Genomic DNA, 20,644 nt, shown 5'->3' on the forward strand with positions numbered 1-20,644 from the left:
GTTGTTTCCAGGAGAGTCCTATGAGGCTTCAAGCATTATAGAAACATAGAAAACCTACAGCACATTACAGGCCCATCAGCCCACAATGCTGTGTCGAACATGTACTTACTTTAGAAATTACCTAGGGTTACCCATAGCCCTGTATTTTTCTAAGCTCCATGTACCTATCCAGGAGTCTCTTAAAAGACCCTATTGTATCCACCATCCACCACCGTCACTGGCAGCCCATTCCACGCACTCACCGCTCTCCACACAATCAGTGCCTCTCATCATCATATACACCCCTATCAGGTCACCTCTCATCCTCCGCCACTCCAAGGAGAAAAGGCCGAGTTCACTCAACCTATTCTCATAAGGCATGCTCCCCAATCCAGGCAGCATCCCTGTAAATTTCTGCACCCTTTCTATAGTTTCCACATCCTTCCTGCAGTGAGGTGACCAGGAATGAGTATAGTACTCTTAAGTGGGGTCTGACCAGGGTCCTATATAGCTGTAACAGTACCTCTCGGTTCTTAAACTCAATCCCAAGGCCAATGCATTGTATGCCTCCTTAACTACACATTCTACCTGCGCAGCAGCTTTGAGTGTCTTATGGACTCAGACCTCAAGATCCCTCTGATCCTCCATGCTGCCAAGAGTCTTACCATTAATACTATACTCTGCCATCATATTTGACCTACCAAAATGAACCACCTCACACCTATCTGGGTTGAACTCCATCTGCCACTTCTCAGCCCAGTTTTGCATTCTATCAATGTCCTGCTGTAACCTCTGACAGCCCTCCACACTATCCACAATACCCCCAACCTTTGTGCCATCAGCAAATTTACTAACCCATCCCTCCAGTTCCTCATTCAAGTAATGTATTAAAATCACGAAGAGAAGGGGTCCCCAACAGATCCCTGAGGCACACCACTGGTCACCGACCTCCATGCAGAATATGACCCGTCTGCAACCACTCTTTGCTTTCTGTGGGTAAGTCAATTCTGGATCCACAAAACAAGGTCCTCTTGGATCCAATGCCTCCTTACTTTCTCAATACTTTCTACTTTGCATGGGGTACCTTATCAAATGCCTTGCTGAAATCCGTATACACTACATCTACTGCATCAACTTCATCAACGTGTTTAGTCACATCCTCAAAAAATCCAATCAGGCTCGTAAGGCATGACCTGCCTTTAACAAAGCAATGCTGACTATTCCTAATCATATTATGCCTCTCCAAATGTTCATAAATCCTGCCTTTCAGGATCTTCTCCATCAACTTACCAACCACTAAAGTAAGACTCACTGGCTTCCTGAGCTATCTCTGCTCCCCTTCTTGGATAAGGGAACAACATCTGCAACTCTCCAATCCTTGAACCTCACCCATCCCCATTGATGCAAAGGTCCTTGCCAGAGGCTCAGCAAACTCTTCCCTCACCTCCCATAGGGGTCATCTTGTCTGGTCCCAGAAACTTATCCAACTTGATGCTTTCCAAAAGCTCCAGCACATCCTCTTTCTTAATGTCTATATGTTCAAACTTTTCAATCCCTACAATCCCCAAGATTCTTTTCTGTGGTGAATACTGAAGCAAAGTATTCATTAAGTACCTCTGCTATTTCCTCCAGTTCCATACAGAGTATTCCACTGTCACATTTGATTGGTCCTATTCTCTCATGTCTTATCCTCTTGTTCTTCACATACTTGTAAAATGCCTTGGGGTTCTCTTTAATCCTTCATTGCTAAGGCCTTCTCATGACCCCGTCTGGCTCTCCTAATTTCATTCTTAAGCTCCTTCCTGCTAGCCTTATAATCTTCGAGATCTCTATCATTACATAGTTTTTTGAACCTTTTGTAAACTTTTCTTCCTGACTAGATTTTCAACAGCCTTTGTACACCACGGTTGCTGTACCCTACCATCCTTTCTATGTCTCATTGGAACGTACCTATGCAGAATGCCACACAAATATCCCTTGGGAACATCTAATCCCAATTTATGCTTCCAAGCCTGATAGCTTCATATTTCCCCTTACTCCAATTAAACACTTCCCTAACTTGTCTGTCCCGATCCCTCTCCAATGCTGTGGTAAAAGAGAGAGAATTGTGATTACTATCTCCAAAATGCTCTCCCACTGAGAGACCTGACCAGGTTCATTTCCCAATACCAAATCAACTACAGCCTCTTCTCTTGTAGGCTTATCTACATATTGTGTCAGGAAAGCCTTCCTGAACACAGCTAACAAATTCCACTCCATCTAAACCCCTTGCTCTATGGAGATGCCATTCAATATCTGGGAAATTAAAATTTTCCACCACAACAACCCTGTTATTATTACACCTTTCCAGAATCTGCCTCCCTATCTGCTCCTTGATGTCCCTGTTACTATCGGGTGGTCTATAAAAAACACCCAGTTGAGTTATTAATCCCTTCCTATTCCTATCTTGCACCGACAGAGACCCCGTAGACAACCCCTCCATGATTTTCTCCTTTTCTGCAGCCGTAGCACTGTCTCTGATCAGCAGTGCCAAACCCCCACCTCTTTTGCCTCCCTCCCTATCCTTTCTGAAATATCTAAAGCCTGGCACTCTAAGTAACCATTCCTGCCGCTGAGCAATCTAAGTCACTGTAATGGCCACAACATCATAGTTCCAAGTACTGATCCATGCTCTAAGCTCATCCGCTTTGTTCATGATGCTTCTTGCATTAAAATTGACACATCTCAAGCATCGGTCTGAGCACATCCCTTCTCTATCATCTGCCTATCCTCCCTTTCACACTGTCTCCAAGTTTTCTCTATTTGTGAGCCAACCACCCCTTCCTCGGTCTCTTCAGTTCAGTTCCTACACCCCAGCAATTCTAGTTTAAAATCTCCCCAGTAGTGTGGCCTCGATGCCAAGAAGCCTGGAGGTGAGGTGCGAGCACATAATCGACTCCATTTATTGATGATCTCACCGATTAAAGCACTGAGGAAGATTGAAATCATCGAGGCAAGTGCAGAAGGCAAGGAGGTGTGCAGTGTCATCTACCAGCCTCTCGTTCATTGTTGCCAGAGGGTGGTTTCTGCATGTGAAGGTTCCCCCCCCCCCCACCCCACCCCCAGAAGATCCCTGCATTCAAATGGTCTCTCTCCGTTGAGGCTGTTGAAGGATGGTATCTGATTTCTTGGTCTTCAGCAAGGTTTAATTGATGCAGTTTGTGGATTGGAGTCTGCAGTTCATGTTATGATGTGTTTCTGGTTGCTCCATTTTTGTTGTTATTTTGATGAAAGCAGTAATGAACTGAGCTGAACTGACTGTGCCTGGAATCTTTTGATTTTGTGTTTTATATTCTGTGTTTTTCAATTTTTTGTTGCTGTTTGCATAATTTGTTTTTTGTGCATGGGGCCGGTTGTTGATGTTTTTATTTGTATGGGTCCCTTGATTTTATTTGGTTTTGTTTGTTTCATGGCTGTCTGTGGAGAAGATAAATCTCAGGGTTGTATGCTGCTTGCATGATTTGATAACAAATGTACTTTAAATCTTTGATAAAGAATTTTAAATTTGTTACTATAATGTCAAGCTGTGAGTTACTAATGAAATTTAAAAACATGAAAATTCCTATGACTTAAATGAGCTGAATAGAAGGCCTTTCACATAAACTGACACATTCAAATCTGTATTTGTGTTGTTCACCATGGGGCACATTAAATCACTGCAGAATTGTAAGTGCTGGGAATGTTCATTTGTAGTTTTGGGATTGACTTCATTCAATTTACTGTTGCTATTGGATGATCTTCTCTTTATGCACAAGTACTTTTGCCTCAAGTTGGCATATACTGTGAAACTGAGGAGAAATGTAGGAACATAGAATATACAATTCTATAGGATTTTACAGGCCCTTTGGCCCACACTGTTGTGCCGACCATGTAACCTAACCTAGAAACTGCCGAAAATGTCCCTAGCATATAGCCCTCTATTTTTCTAAGCTCCATGTAGGAAATTATAGAAATTGTACTTCTATCTACATTAAGTCATTGTTATTTTCTACCTTTGTATCTGTGAAACCGTGTACTTGCAAGGCCAGCAATATTTAACTGGAAGAGTTAATAGAACCATAGAACACTACAGCACAGAAAACAGGCAGTTCGGCCCTTCTAGTCTGTGCCGAAACTTTATTCCGCTAGTCCCATTGACCTGCACCCAGTCCATAACCCTACAGACCTCTCCCATCCATGTATCTATCCAATTTATTCTTAAAACTTGAGTGAGCCCGCATTTACCACGTCAGATGGCAGCTCGTTCCACACTCCCACCACTATCTGAGTGAAGAAGATCCCCCTTGATGTTCCCACAGAACCTTTCCCCTTTCAACCTAAAGCCATGTCCTCTCGTATTTAACTCTCCTAATCTAAGTGGAAAGACTCTACTCGCATTTACTCTGTCTATACCCCTCATAATTTTGTAAACTTCTATCAAATCCCCCCTTATTCTTCTACGTTCCAAGGAATAAAGTCTTAACCTGTTCAATCTTGCCCTGTAACTCAACTCCTGAAGACCCGGCAACATCCATGTAAATCTCTTCACTCTTTCAATCTTACTGATATCCTTGCTATCATTAGGTGACCAGAACTGCACACAATACTCCAAATTTGGCCTCACCAATGTCTTATACAACCTCACCATAACAGCCCAACTCCTATACTCAATACTTTGATTTATGAATGCCAGGATGCCAAAAGCCTTCTTTACAACCCTGTCTACCTGTGATGCCACTTTCAGGGAATTATGTATCTGAACTCCTAGATACATGTTGTTAAGCATTGTATTTTTGTCCAGAGGCCTCTGTTATAGTGTTTAGGAAATCCTGCTTACCATGATTGAGTCAGATTCCGATTTATTTATTACATAGACATGGAAGCATAAAGTGGTGATGGGGCAGACCATAGGTATCAGTGCACATTGGTGCCATGTAGTATGCCCATAATCCTCAGCAGAACAACACAGAACACAATAAAGCAGAACACAGCAAACAACAGAACAACAGCAGCAAAAACAAGTCCCTTTCCTCCCTCTCGCATATCTATACCATAGGCCTCCAATCTCCAGGCTTTGGCTATTTGGCTTCAACTATCAGGCTTTAAATCAATCTTCAGGCTTTGTTCTTTGGTATTAACCTTAGACTAGCCGATCACAGGACCCCAAACTCCAGACTCAGACTCTGGGCTCACTAACTGACCAGCCCTCGTGCTTCTTGCTTGTATGGACATCAGATTACAAGTCTCACTGACCTGGGACAGCCCAGTATCTATGTATGTACACCACCTGTCCGTATCGCTGGACTTCGAATGCGAAGCAAAGGCCTAGACTCTGAATGTCCTTTGTCACCCTGGCTACATCACTGACTGTAATCTGATTTCTAACTTCCTCATATCCCTATTGCTTAATCATAACCTGACCTCTAACTCCTCCTCCCCCCCCCCCCCACCATTCCTGACACCAAATCTACAATCTTTAAAAAAAAACACAACTATGCCTGTGCCACGATCTCATTTGATCTCTTTGGCTGGATCTGAGATTTGGACCTTGGGCTGTATGTTTTTATTAGTTGGATTTCAAGTTTATTCTTCACAAAATAGGTAAAATTACATTTACCTTGTTATTTTCATGTATATGTCTTCTCAAGACTTGTAACTATTTGTTTTTAATAGGTAAACTAAAGCAGCAGCTATGTTAATATATGTCTAGTATTGACATATTCTGTGTGTGGGCTGGGTATTCAGCTGGATCGAGGGTCAGGAACAGTGGGGGTCAACAGTAAGTTTGCTGCCAAATTAGGGATCAGAAGTGTGAGTAGTTGTGCTGAAAAGTTTTCGGTTTGGTTCTTCAGTGCTAGTCATTGTCTATCAGCTGCTGCGGTTGGTGAAAAAAGTCTAAAGCTAGTCAGTCTCCTCCTGCAGTAACTCAAACGTAAACGGCACTTGTTTTAATCATCAGAATCTTGCAGATAGAAGCCCATAAACTAAAACCTACAAAGAAGTTGTATCTTTGAAGGTATTGATCGTGTATGTCGTTGCAGCTTTTGTGTGATCGTCCAACAAATGAGAGATACCCATGTTTCATTTTTGGTATTCATAGGAAGTCTTTGTCCATTTCCCTTGTAAATAATGAGGGTTATGTAATTATCTTCACTAATTTCCAAATACTTTAGAGATTTTAAGACAGAATGCACAACCAGGAATTTGTGTTTCATGGCAAATTACATCTCAGAGTTAGAATATAGCTGCATTTTATAATACAGTTCAATCAAACCATTATTTCATTAAGCTCGTACATTGACACTTAAAATTACTATAAAAACTGATGGCAAGTATAACCTAAATCATTGCTATCATGTCAGAGACCTTGCTGCGTTATCATGTTTGGAATTCATGTGATTTAACATTCATCTGTTGTACACTTCTTTAGGATGTTAATTCTTAAAATTTATTTATCCATGGAATGTGTGCGTTACTAAGAAAACCTGCAGTTATTGCCCATTGAGCATTATTTATGGGAAGAAGGCTGTGAATTGGCTTCTTGAATTGCTGAAGTGCATTTGGTAAAGAATTCCAATAGTAAGTGTAGTTAAGTATCCCTAAGATGCATTAGGTTAAAAATTGCAGGATTTTATGCCATTGATGATGAATGATTGGCTAATTATTTCCATTTTTGAGTTAGTGTGTAATATGTGGTAATGTTCCTACATGTTTGTTGCTCTTATTCTAGGTATTAAAGATCGTGAATTTGGATGTTCCTGTCAAAGAAACCTAAGTGAGTTGTTGGAGTGTGCATCTTGTAGATAGTACATGCTGACACCACAACGTGTCACAAGTGTGAGGAGTGGACAGGGTACAAATCAAGGACTGTTTATCAGGAATGGAGTTGAGTTTCTTGAATGTTTTGGAGCTGATTAATCTAGGCTAATGGATATATGCTTGGTAGATAGTGGAATGACTTGGAGGAGAGGTTATATGAATGGCTTATAATGGGATGCATAGCTTCTAACCTACTCTTGGAATTTGTGTAACGGGTACTATTTCTGATCATTTATGACCTAGCCTGTTCATGGTGCGGGATTTGTCAATGGCAATTCCATTGTATATCCAAAAAATCTCTCACTTGAGAAATCATAATCTGAAACTTGTCTGGACCAAATGTTATTTGCTGCTTCAGGTACTGAGGATGTTAATGATTCAGATTTGTGGATTTGGTCCCAGTCTGGAATTGCTGTTCAAGCTTCCCCACCAGATTCAAATTTGATAGCTTCACTTGCTGCCCAGAAGTCCTGGACTGCAGCAGCATGGTTTGAATGTTGGTGGTTTCTCAACTGGCTGTGGGTGGGAGGAAGACCTGTAAAAATTATGAAAGCTTTGTGAGCTGGCAGAGCCCAAATCTCTTGTCTGTTTGCAAGCAATGTTCCCTCTAAGCTATGCGCATGTGTGTGCAAAAGTATTTAAACTGTGCACAAAAGGTTGTCACCCTCTATTTCGTTGGCATGTTAAGTATATTTCATGATCATACATAATTACATTTCCTTTTCCAGTTTCTGATGCAGTGTTGACAACTTGGAGTTTGGAATGACTTGTCTAGAGATTTTAGAACTGACTTAGTTATACAGATTTTATTGAAGAAATTATTCAACATGTTGTTGTCACTGGGCAAAAAATTACATAGCAGAAAAGTTTTGCGCTCACTGGTCATTACAAACTAGAGGGAACATTGGTTGCAGGTAATTTATTTTGATATTTGGTACAGATTGGTTTGGAGTTTTTCTTTAAACGATTACCTGAAAATCATAAAAGATTGAAGATATTGAACTAAAATGCAAGAAAAATTATTGTGTGATTACCTCTCCCTTCTAGTTTAGAATAACTGACATTTACAAATAAAGTCTGCGTCATGAACTCAATAGCCTTGAGTGGAGCATAACATTCCTGGCAAATATCCATAATTCCTGATTTTATGATGGAAGGGATGGCCACCAATGTATCAGTCAAATATAGTTAGGCCTCGATCAGTCCGCAGCCTTACAATGCTCATTGACATTAGTGGGGTCTCTGTTGCTCTGCTAGATCTAACTTAACTCAGAATTCAAGAATCGTCAACAGGAGAAAATCTGCAGATGCTGGAAATCCAAGCAACACACACAAAATGCTGGAGGAATTCCTGGTAGCATCTATGGAAAAGAGTAAACAGTCAACGCTTCAGGAGTAGAGAAAAAAGATGAGAAGTCAGACTAAGAAGGTTGGTGGGGTAGGGGAAGACATATAAGGTAATAAGTGATAGGTGAAACCGGGAGAGGAGAGGAGTGAAGTAAAGAGTTGGGCAGTTGATTGGTGAGATTAAGGGCTGGGGAAGAGGGAATCTGATAGGAGAGGACAGAAGGTCACGGAACAAAGGGAAGAGGGAGAAGCACCAGAGGGATGAGATAAGGTGAGTGAGGGAAATGGGAATGGAGAATGGTGAAGGTGGGTGACATTACCCAAGGTTCAAGAAATCGATGTTCATGCCATCAAGTTGGAGACTACCCAGACAGAATATAAACTGTTGCTCTTCCAACTAGAATTTGGCCTCATTGCAGCAGTAGTTCTGCTCCCCATTCCCATTCTGACATGTCAGTCCATGGCCTTCTCTACTGCCACAATGAGGCCACATTCAGGTTGAAGGAGCAGCAACTTATATTCCATGTGGGGAGCCTTCAACCTGATGGCATGAACATCACTTTCTCAAACTTCGGGTGATGGTCCCCCTTCACCATTCCCCATTCCCATTTCCCCCCTTACCTTATATCCTTATCTGCCCATCACCTCACTCCCCCTTCCCTTTCTTCCATTCCTTCTGTCCTCTCCTATCAGTTTCACCCTTCCCCAGCCCTTAATCTCACCAATTGACATCCCAGTTCTTAACTTTTCCCCTCCCTCTCCCAGTTTCACCTATCACCTACTACCTTATATTTCTTCCTTCCCTCCCCCCACCTTGCTCTGACTGCTCATTTTTCTTTCCAGTCCAGATTAAGGGGCTTGGCTCGAAACACCGACTATTTACTCTTTTCCATAGATGCTGCCTGGCCTGCTGAGTTACTCCAGCATTTTGTGTGTGTTGATCCAAGAATCATCTGAGTTTTGCCTGAGCATAAGAGTATACTAACAAATTTAGCTTAGCAAGTTTGTGAGTGACATGTTTTGACAGCATGTGCATGGAAGTCATTAACTAGTTTCTATCTGAATGCTGATGGTTAACATCAAAACAGTTAACATTTACCATCAAAATCAGTGTTATTTATCAAGATTCAGTGAAAGTCCAACCTGCAGTCATTAGTGAATATTCCCACCTTTGATCTTGTGATAGAAGAATGGCCGCTGATGGAGTAATATTGGTTAGGGGTTAATCACTGTTCTGAGAAATTCCTACAGTATTTATCTAGGTTGAAATGATAAACCTTCAACAAGCATCCTAACACACACAAAATGCTAGAGGAACTCAGCCGGCCAAATAAAGAGTAAACAGTCAGCGTTTTGGGCCAGGACCCTTCATCACAACCCTTCAACAAGCACCGCTGTCTTCATTGTACTCTAGAGATTGTCTCATGTAATGCATAGATTTTGTCTCAGAAGTTTTCACTGGATTAAACCTTGCTAGGATTCTTTGATTGCACATTTGGTCAGATGCTGCCTTAATGTTAAAGACAAACAGCATTGCTCCCCTCTGGAATTGTGGATACGTTTTGACTAAGGCAGTAATACTATCTGAAACCATGTAGTCCAGCTAAATGAAAATAATGCACTAGTAAAATGACTGATGTTCAGTGGTTATCAATTGAGGTGTCAATGATTGTTGGTGACACCTTTCATTGTTTCAGTGATGACTGAGCAGACACTGGGATAGTGATTGGTTTGTTTTGATTTGTCCTATTTTGAGTAGGTATGATCTGGTTGATTTTGTGCTTCGTGTCAGATGTTGAAAGGGCCAGACAATTTAGCTATCCCTCGATATTTTGTGATGTGAATAAAATTGGTTATATCTGGGATCTATAATGTGGACCTTCAGGAGAAGATGTGTTTGGATCACCCAAACAATGCTTCTAACAAGACATTATTTATTGCAAATAGCCCAGCTTCTGCTTGGTTCCACTATCACCGAGAAAATCTATGTATCTGCTGAGATATGTAGTTTCCAACATGTGTCAGGGTTGTGAAGTTTTGATTTGATCCTTAGATTGAGGGATTTCTTGGTATTGTCTTTAGCACACTGTTGTTGCTCTTTAGTATGCTTGTTAAGTCTGTATTATAGCTCCACCATGTGAGCATCTTGTCTTAGATTTGCCAGCTATTACTCTTTAGCATAGAATTTTGCTCTTCTTTAGTTGTCCAAACTGCCTTTATTGGATGCCTGGTTTTAAGTTAGGAAATGTCTAAATCTGTCATTTAATATGGTAGTAGTATCAAATAATATGACTGAAGGTAAAGGTCATACATCATTACCCCAAATTGAAGTGGTTACTCCTTTTGTTAGTTTTGTGCACAGTTGCATATCCAGTTGGAGAATTGTTGAGAATCTGCAGGATTTCCCCATGAGTCATTCTCTGTTACATATTAAGTGTCTTCCTACTGCAGATGGTTTACAATTTATGTTGAACATCAGCAGTAGGAAGACACTTAATATGTAGCAAGTTCTTTTTACCTATATTTGACATGAGGCTACATGACTGAATAAGTGCTGGTGAACAAGACGATTTTCTTTAAAATCACATTCCAGAAGTTTTGTAGTCTTCATTGCTAATTGTGAGTTCTTGTTGCAGTTTGTTAAATTCACTTTATTTGTACTTGTGTTTCTGCATCTTGAAGCTTTGCATCAGGATTACTTGGTCAGCATTAATTGTCTAACAATTCCACAAATTTACTGGGCTCATCAACTCTCATCCGATGTGCAAGTAGACTTAATATTAGTGCAGTTCTTCCAACTTATTGCCAATTCCTTAAATCCCTTTATGGATTAGTTTGTTCGGCCATCAAAGTAGCATTTGTTCAATAAAATAATATTACAAGGTACTTCCAAAATACCAGAGAATGATTATTAAATGGTGCATCCATCCAGCCAGAGGGTAAGAGTTAAGAACTGTATCAAAAAAAATAAATACCTTCAAACTTGTGCAAACATTTTTGTGCATTAGATTTAGCAGTTTTTCTGCAAGCATTTTTTCATTTGCTTTTCTTGTATCTTTCCTTCAATTTTGTAGCTGGATTTCCGTTCTGCAGAACAGTAAAGAAGAGGCTTTGAACAATGCTTTCAAGGGGGATCATAATGCAGGAGAAAATAACATTGTCCAGGAATTAACAAAAGCAATTATTGTAGAGGTGCAGCGGATGACCGGAAATGATGTGTGTTGTGACTGCAGAGCACCAGGTAATTTGCATTTACAATTAAATGGTGATTAAAGGGATTGTCATTGATTATTTGCCATGATTTCATTTAACTACATATTATAACTCTATTTTTATATAAATCTATACTGCACTTTTGAAGTGTTGATTAAAACACTACATGTTAGAAATTTTCTATAATTGGTACTTGTATGTTAACATTGATAACTGACAGAAGTTTTGAGTATCATATGACATGCAGTGGTCCACTTACCTATGTTAAAAGTTTGATATTTGGCATGGAAACATGACATTTCCCATATTTTATTTTCTCTGACAGTTTACTTTTTGGCTCTGGTAATGCTGATGCTTTAAACTCCTAATGATGAAAAGCTGCTGGCTTGTCACCTTCAAAATTGCATACGTATGTAGGGAGTAGATCCTCTGACATGTTAGACCATAAGACATAGGAGTAGAATTAGACCATTTGGCTCAGCGAGTTTGCTCTGCTATTTTTACATGGCCGATCCATTTCCCTCTCAACCCCATTTTCTTGCCTTCTCCCCATAACCCATGGTATTACAGGAAAAATTCATGGATAAAGCAGTGGCTGATTGGCAGGAGGGAAAGTGAGAATAAAGAGAGCCTATTCTGACTGGCTGTCAGTAACTAGTGGTGTTCCATTGGAGTCTGTGCTGGGACCAATTCTTTTTATATTGTATGTCTATGATTTGGATGATGGAATTGATGGTTTTGTTGCAAAGCTTGCAGACTATGTATAGATACAGTACTGCTAGAAAGTTTGTGAACCCTGTGAAATTTCTCTTTCTGCATCTAAGATATGATCAGATCTTCACTTAAGTCCTAAAACTAGATAAAGAGAGCCCAATTAAATAAATAATACAAAAAATATTATACTTGTTTCTGTATTGAGAAAAATGATCCAGTATTACATGTATTTGTTAGAAGAAGTATGTGAGCCTTCGCTTTCAGTAACTGGTGTGACCCACCACCCCCCCAGCCCCCTGTACGGTAATAACTTCAACCAAACATTTCAGGTAACCATTGATCAGTCCTGCACATCGGCTTGGAGGAATTTTAAGCCATTCCTTTGTACAAACCTGCTTCAACTCTGGGATGTTGGTGGGTTTCCTTGCATGAATTGCTTGCTTCAGATCCTTCCACAATATTTCTATAGGATTTTGGTCAGGGCTTTGACTTTGTTATCACAAAATAAGGATTTTCTTTTTTTGTTGGTGTTGATATACTCTTGTCTTTTGGATCATTGTCTTGTTGCATTATCCAATTTATATTAAGCTTCAGGTGCTGGAATGCTACCCTGACAATCTCTTGTCATTATGTCTTGATATAATTTTGAATTCATTATTCCCCCAATGATTGCAAGCTGTGTGAGGCAGCAAAGCAGCCTCAAACCCATGATGTTCCTTCCACCATGCTTCACAGTTGGGATGAAGTTTGATGTTGATATGCAGTGCCCCTTTTCCTTCAAACATAGCAACATGCATTTCTGCCAGTAAGTTCAACTTCTGTTTCATCTGTCCACAGAACATTGTCCCAGAAGCATTGTAGAACATCCAGGTGGTCTTTTGCAACTTGAGATGTGCTGCAATGTTTGTTTTGGGGAGCAGTGGTTTCTTCTGTGGTGTCCTTCCATAAACATCATTCTTGTTTTTTTTAATAGTGGACACATGAACAGAAACTTTAGCAAGTTCTAAAGATTTTTGTAGGTCTGTTGCTGTTACCCTTGGGTTCTTTATCACCTCCTTCAGCGTTGCACATTGTGCTCTTGGTGTGATCTTTGCAGGATGCCCACTTATAGGAAGAGAGTAGCAATAGTACTGAGTTTCTCCATTTATAGACAATTTCTCTTACTGTGAACTGATGAACACTCAGGTCTTTAGAAATGTTTCTGTAGCCTTTTCCAGGTTCATGCATCTCTGCAATTCTTCTTCGAAGGTCCTCTGTAAGTTGTTTTGATCGACGCATGGTGTACGTAAATAGATCTTTCTTGAGAAGAATAGGCTTTCTTGAGAAGAACCTGACTTTGTATGCCTTTTTAATTGGGCAGCCCACACCTCCAATCTTATCTCATTAATTGGAACACCTGACTCCAAATAACTTTTGTAGCAGGCATTATCCTAGAAGTTCACATATTTTTTCCAACAAATACATGTAATATTGGATCATTTTTCTCAATAAATAAATGATAAAGTATAATTTTTTGTTCTTCTTCTTCTTCTTCTTGCGCCCTTATCTCCTGATGGAGTCGTCGGGACACCGTCATGACAAGCTTTGCACCAGTCTGTTCCATCTGTCACGGTTGTGTGCCAGGGCCTGGGTCACTGCAAATGTTTTCCCTGTCCATTCTTTAATGTTGTCCGTCCATCTTTTCCTCTGTCTACCTCTCCTTATTTTCCCCTCTAGAGTTCCTTGTAGAATGGTCTTTGTAAGGCCACTGAATCTTGTTATGTGGCCATACCATCTTAGCTTTCTTTTCTTCACCTTTGTGAGAAGGTCTTCATTGGGGCCAATGTGGTGCTGGATGGTCTTGTGGACCTGCTCGTTTGTGAAGTGGTCCAAGTATGAGATGCCCAAGATGTTGCGATAGCACCTCATTTCCAATCCCTGTATCTTCCTCTATAGCTCTGCTGTGAGAGTCAATGTACGCATAATTTTTTGTGTTATTTATTAAATTGGGTTCTCTTCATCTAGTTTTAGGATTTACGTGAAGATCTGATCACGTTTTATGTCATATTTATGCAGAAATAGAGAAAATTCTACAGGGTTCACAAAATTTCTAGCACCACTGTAGCTGGAGGGGAAAGTAGTTCTGAGAAAGTAAATAGGCTACAGAAGGACTTGGATTAAGAGAGTGGGCAGAGAAGTGGCAGATGGAATATAGTGTTGGGAAATGTATGGTGATACACTTTGGTAGAAGAAATGAAAGGGTTGACTATTTTCTGAATGGAGAGAAAATGGAAAAAAACTCAGATACAAAAGGACTTGGGAGTCTTTGTGCAGGATTCCTTAAAAATTAATTTGCAGTTTCAACCTGTGGTGAGGAAGGCCAATGTGATATTATCATTCATTTCAAGAGAACTAGAATATAAAACACTGGTGAGATCTCACTTGGAGTATTGTGAACAGGTTTGGGCCTCTTGTCTTAAAAATGATGTGCTGAAACTGGAGAGGATTCACAGGAGGTTCATCAAAATTATTCCATGATTGAATGGCTTGTCATATGAAGTGTCTGATGGCTCTGGACCTGTATTCACTAGAATTAAGAAGAATGAGGGGTGACCTCATTGAAACCTATCGAATTGTGAAAGGCTTTGATGGAGGCCAAGTCATAGATTCTTGATTGGTCTGGGCGTGAAGGGATACGGGGAGCAGGCAGGAGATTGGGGCTGTAAGGAAAATGGATCAGTCATGATGAAATGGTGGAGCAGACTCAATGGACCAAATGGCCTAATTCTGCTTCTATATCTTATGGTAACTTTTCATATACCTTCTAATCAAGAACCTATCAATTAAAGTTTCCAACTTAAGTATACCCAATACCCTCTCATCTCAGTTCTCCTCAAATTCCTCCTCAACGTCCCTCTATTCTGAGTCTGTGTCCTCTGTTTCAAGACTCCCCCACCATAGGAAACATGGTCTCTACATCCACTCTTATCTAGGCCTTTCAACATTAAAGGTTTGAAAAGAGATTTCCACTCCCCCCCCCCCCCAATTCTTTGAAATTCCAGCAAGTAAGGGCCCAGAGCCATCAATTAGTCCTCATACGAAAAGCCTTCCATTCCCGGAATTATTCTCCTGAACCTCCTCTGAACCCACTCCAATGTCAGCACATCCTTTTTTAAATAAGGAGCCCAAAACTGCTCAGGGTACTCCAAGTGAGGCCTCACCATTGCCTTTCAAGCCTCAGCATTACATCCTTGATTTGTATTCTAGTCCTTTTGAAATGAGTGCTAACATTCCACTTGCTTTCTTCACCATCAACTCAACTTGCAAATTAACTTTTAAGGAATCCTGCACAAAAACTCCCAAGTTTCTTTACATTATGGATTTTGGAATTTTCTCCCCATTTAAAAATCTTCTAAGCTTTTATTCCTTCTACCAAAGTGCATGACCATTCTCTTCTTGACATTTGCCACTTCTTTGCTGGTTCTCCTAATCTCTATGTCTTTCTGCAACCTTCCTCCTTCCACAGCATTACTTGCCCTCCAGCTATCTTCATATCATTAGCAAACTGGGCCACAAAGCCATCAATCCCTTAATCCAAATTATTGATATACAATATTAAAAGAAGCAATCCCAACACTGACTCCTGTAGAATACCACTAGCCACTCGCAGCCAATCAGAAAAGGCTCCCTTTATTCCACCTCTTTGCCTCCTACCAATCAGCCAATGTTCTATTCATCTTTTTTTAAAAATTTTTTTATTAGTTTTTCAAAACATTTTACAAATTAAAAACCCCAAATCCCAATGAGGAACATTAATACAGTGCAAAATTAAGCATACAATAACAATATGCTACAAAGGAAGAGAATTTAACAAAAAAGCACCTAAATTTAAGACAAGTAAGCTTAGTATCCTCCCCAAGCCCCACAACACAAGAAAAAAACAACATCTCCAGACTGACCACAACACAATATAGAGAGTATAAGTCAGGACAGTCAAACTCCCAGACTGTGAATACACTTAGCAACAGAGGATAATAATGCCTACTACCAGAAAAAAAAGGGAGCTGAAAGCAAGGGACCGAAAAGAAGAAGAAAAAAAAAACCCTAGTCATGAGGAAGGTTATGAAAGTACTCGATAAAAGGTCCCCAGACCTTATGGAACTTTAGATCCGAATTAAGAACTGAATAATGAATTTTTTCGAGGTCCAAGCAGGCCATAATGTCGTTAAGCCATTGCGCATGAGTGGGCGGGGCAACATCTCTCCATCTAAGGAGGATCAGGCGTCTAGCCAGGAGAGAGGCAAAGGATAGTATTCGGCATTTGGTCGGACCCAGACATAAATCTGTCTCGCCCCAAAAACCGAACAGAGCAATTAAGGGGTTTGGTTCTAGGTGCTGATTCAGAATACACGATAACGTAGTGAAGACATCTTTCCAGAATTTCTCCAAGCTAGGACAGAACCAGTACATATGGATGAGAGAGGCCATGCCCCCCTTGCATTTATCACAGAGCAGACTAATGCCAGGGTAGAATCGAGATAGTTTAGATTTAGACATATGGGCTCTATGAACAATCTTAAACTGTAAAAGGCAATGGCGAGCACAAAGAGAGGTTGAGTTAACCGATTTGAGAACTGAGTCCCAGCTCTCCTCGGATAAGGAGATATTTAAATCCTGCTCCCAGGCCATTTTAATTTTATCCACAGGGGCCCATCGTAAGGCTGCTAGTTTATCTCGGATAATTGATATTAAACCTTTACCTAGTGGATTAATGGAAAGAAATAGGTCCATAGCATTTTTCGCAGGCATTTCAGGAAAGTTGGGAATTAAAGGAGCAATAAAGTGTCGGATTTGGAGATATCTGAAAAAATGAGCGTTAGGCAGATTGAACTTAACAGAGAGCTGCTGAAAAGAAGCAAAGCGATTATCAATGAAAAGATCTTCAAAATGTCTAATGCCCTTCCTATACCAAACATGGAATGCTGAATCGTACATAGTAGGTAAAAAAAGGTGATTATGTGCGACAGGGCTGGAAACGGAAAACCCCTGGAAACCATAGCATTTCCTGAACTGAGCCCCTATACGCAAAGTGTGTCTAACAAGAGGATTAGCTATTCATCTGGGCAGACTACTAGGGAGTGCAGAGCCAAGAAGTGCAGAGATAGATAATTCTTTAGTGGAGCTCAACTCCATTGCCACCCAGTTAGGGCACTCGGGTTGGCCGTGGAAGAAAGACCAAAAGATAGCACAATGTATATTAGCTACCCAATAATATAAACGAAAGTTAGGTAAAGCCATGCCACCCTCTTTTTTTAGATTTTTGGAGATGGATTTTATTAATTCTAGAGTGCTTATTCTGCCACAGATATGACAAAATAATAGAGTCTAAGGAATCAAAAAAAGATTTAGGAATAAAAATTGGGATAGATTGAAATAAGTATAAAAATTTGGGGAGAACATACATTTTAACAACATTAATATGACCTACCAAAGACATAGAGGTGACCATTGTACCAGACTCCGTTTAATAGCATATGAAAGATTGGCAAAGTTTTCACGAAAGAGATCTTTAAACTTCCTTGTGACTGTAATTCCAAGATAAGTAAATTGATTATGGACTACTTTAAAAGGGAGATCACGAAATGTTAGTTCTTGTGCTTCTTTATTAATTGGGAAACGTTCACTCTTATGTAAATTGAGTTTATAGCCAGAGATCTGGCTAAACTGGTCAAGAAGTGAAAACATTAGAGGTAAGGATGTAGACGGATTTGAGAGAAAGAGTATTAAGTCATCAGCATAGAGAGAAACTTTATGCTCAACACCCCGTCTCCAAATCCCGGTCGATTCAGGACAGTTTCGAAATGCTATCGCCAGAGGTTCTATAGCCAAATCAAAGAGAAAGGGACTTAAGGGGCATCCCTGACGGGTGCCACGTTTGAGATTAAATACTTGGGATTTCTGAAAATTAGTTAAAAAAGAAGCAGTAGGACACAGGTACAGCAATTGGATCCAAGAGATGAAACTTTGGCCGAGGTCAAATTTTTCAAAGACTGCAAAAAGGTAGTTCCACTCTATACGATCAAATGCTTTCTCCGCATCGAGGGAAATAACACATTCAGGAATCCCAGTTGGAGCTGAGTATAAGATATTAAGTAAACACCGAATGTTAAAAAAAGGGAGATGGTTTTTAAAAAGCCTGTTTGGTCATCAGAGATAATGGAGGGAATAACGGTTTCTAATCTATGAGCCAAAACTTTAGCTAAGATCTTTACATCAACATTGAGCAGAGAGATCGGCCTATACGAGGAACACTCTGTTGGGTCTTTGCCCTTTTTTAAAAGAAGAATAATAGATGCCTCATTGAAAGAGGGTGGCAATTTGCCGTAATTAAACGAGTCAGATAATACTGAAAGTAACTGAGGAGAAAGAAGTGCAGAGAATGATTTATAAAATTCTACAGGGAACCCATCAGGTCCAGGAGATTTCCCTGAGGACAGTGCAGAAATTGCAAAAGATATTTCTTCTGATGATATAGGCGCATTGAGTTTGGCTTTGAAATCAGATGAAAGTGAGGGGATATTCAGATTCTGTAAAAATTGATCAACAGAGATATTGTCATTCAGAGATTCAGAGGAATAAAGCCGAGAATAAAATTTTTTAAATGTGTCATTAATTTCTAAATGATCCAATGTAAAGTCTCCGTTCTCCTTCCGGATCTTTGTAATATGTTGTTTGGCTTTGGAACGCCTCAGCTGATTGGCTAGGGATTTACCAGACTTATCCCCATGAATGTAAAAGCGACTCTTGCTTTCGAGAAGTTGGCGTTCGACAGGTTGAGTGGACAGAAGGTTAAATTTAGTTTGGAGTTCAACGCGCTTCTTGTATAATTCAGGGTTCTTAGTTTGGGCATATATTTGATCCAAATCTTTAATCTGGTTAATGAGGTCTAATCGATCTGCACGGGATCTTCTGTTGAGATTTGCTGTGTAAGAGATTATTTGACCCCTCAGATATGCTTTCATGGCATCCCAGACAATCTGGGATGGCACTTCAGGTGATGTATTAGTGTTAAAATAAAAGGTTATCTGATCCTTAATAAATTTTTAAAAATCATCATCCGATAATAAAGTTGAATCAAACCACCAGTGTTTATTCCTCTGAGGGAGACCAGGAAAGTTCAGAGAGAGGGTAATTGGGGCATGGTCAGAAATCAGTATACTCTGATAGTCACAAGAGTGGGCAAATGGAATAAGTTGATTATCGAGTAAGAAATAGTCAATTCTAGTGAAGGTATGGTGAACATGTGAGAAAAAAGAATAATCTCTCTCCGTAGGATGGAGGAAACGCCATATATCAGAGATACCAAAATTAGAGAGAAACGATTGGATAGCTAAGGCAGATTTAGTAGGTGATCTGGTAACAGAGGACGATCGATCCAGATTAGGATCCAACCAACAGTTGAAGTCACCACCCAGTATAAGAGAGTATGAGTTTAAGTCTGGTAGTGAGGAAAAAAACTGTTCAAAAAAGTTAACATCATCAAAGTTGGGGGCATACAGGTTTGCTCGTGCAACTTTAGTGTTATATAGTTTACCAGAAACAATAATAAAATGGCCATTTGTATCAGATATTTTATTATGGAGTTCAAAAGGAATATTTGAGTTAATAAGAATGGAGACTCCCCTAGCTTTAGCGGCAAAGGATGAATGACAATGCTGACCCGCCCACTTTGACAGAAGCCGGGAGTTATCAAAACAACGAATATGAGTTTCTTGAAGGAAAGCAATGTCAGCTTTGAGTTGTTTGATATGTGAGAATACCTTCCTCCTTTTAACAGAGTGATTCAATTCCTTTACATTCCAGCTCACGAATTTAAGTGCACTAGCCATTATCAATTACTAATGCATAAAAGGCAGCAGGCATATAAAAAGTCAAGCAGTACAATAGCAGTCTGGGAGCAGAGATGTAAACATAGATTCGTAAAATCAAAACATATACATGTCCTGAGCAATAAAGAGAAACAATAAATACAGTGAGTGATGTTGGAACTGGAAAACCCACCCCATCCACACAACCCAAAACTAGACGGCTACCAAAACAAGTAGCTAGCTCTACCAAAAAAATTAACCCAAATACAACTTCCAGATCTGTGTCATTAACAGCAGTTCCGTATAAATACTATAGCAAATAGTAACTAGTTTATGCACTAGAAAACATAACTACAGATTAGAACACCTTTTGCAGAAATATAAAACTTAATACAGAGAAAATCGGAAGAAAACCAAAACTAACCTACCCGCGAAAAATTATAGAAGAATAAAGTAAGAGAAAGGGGAAAAAATTTAAAAAAAAAGGAGAGGAAGGGGAAAATTATAAATTCAAGACGAGTATTTATCAACCATTTACAGAGAGGAGAGAAAAAAATTCAGAGATTAGAAAAAGGGGTGAAGAAAAGAAAAAATAAATAAATAAATATTTTAAAAAAGGAAAAAATAAATCAGCAATTAAACTATGAACCAACAAACAGGGAGGCCTTCACTAAAGACTTCGAACCTCCAAAACATGTTAGAGTCAG

The 20,644-nt window shown here is 39.8% G+C and overlaps 1 protein-coding gene across 1 annotated transcript in view; it reads left to right on the forward strand.

The window, feature by feature from the left end:
* asap2a (ArfGAP with SH3 domain, ankyrin repeat and PH domain 2a) overlaps window positions 1-20,644 on the forward strand; it is a 229,521-nt gene that overhangs the window by 165,846 nt on the left and 43,031 nt on the right. The window contains exon 14 of the mRNA XM_073056879.1: window positions 11,238-11,404. Coding sequence (XP_072912980.1) covers window positions 11,238-11,404 — 167 coding nt within the window. The remainder of the gene's footprint in view (window positions 1-11,237; window positions 11,405-20,644) is intronic.

Source organism: Hemitrygon akajei, chromosome 9 (assembly GCF_048418815.1).
Source record: "Hemitrygon akajei chromosome 9, sHemAka1.3, whole genome shotgun sequence".
NCBI classification, from domain to species: domain Eukaryota; kingdom Metazoa; phylum Chordata; class Chondrichthyes; order Myliobatiformes; family Dasyatidae; genus Hemitrygon; species Hemitrygon akajei.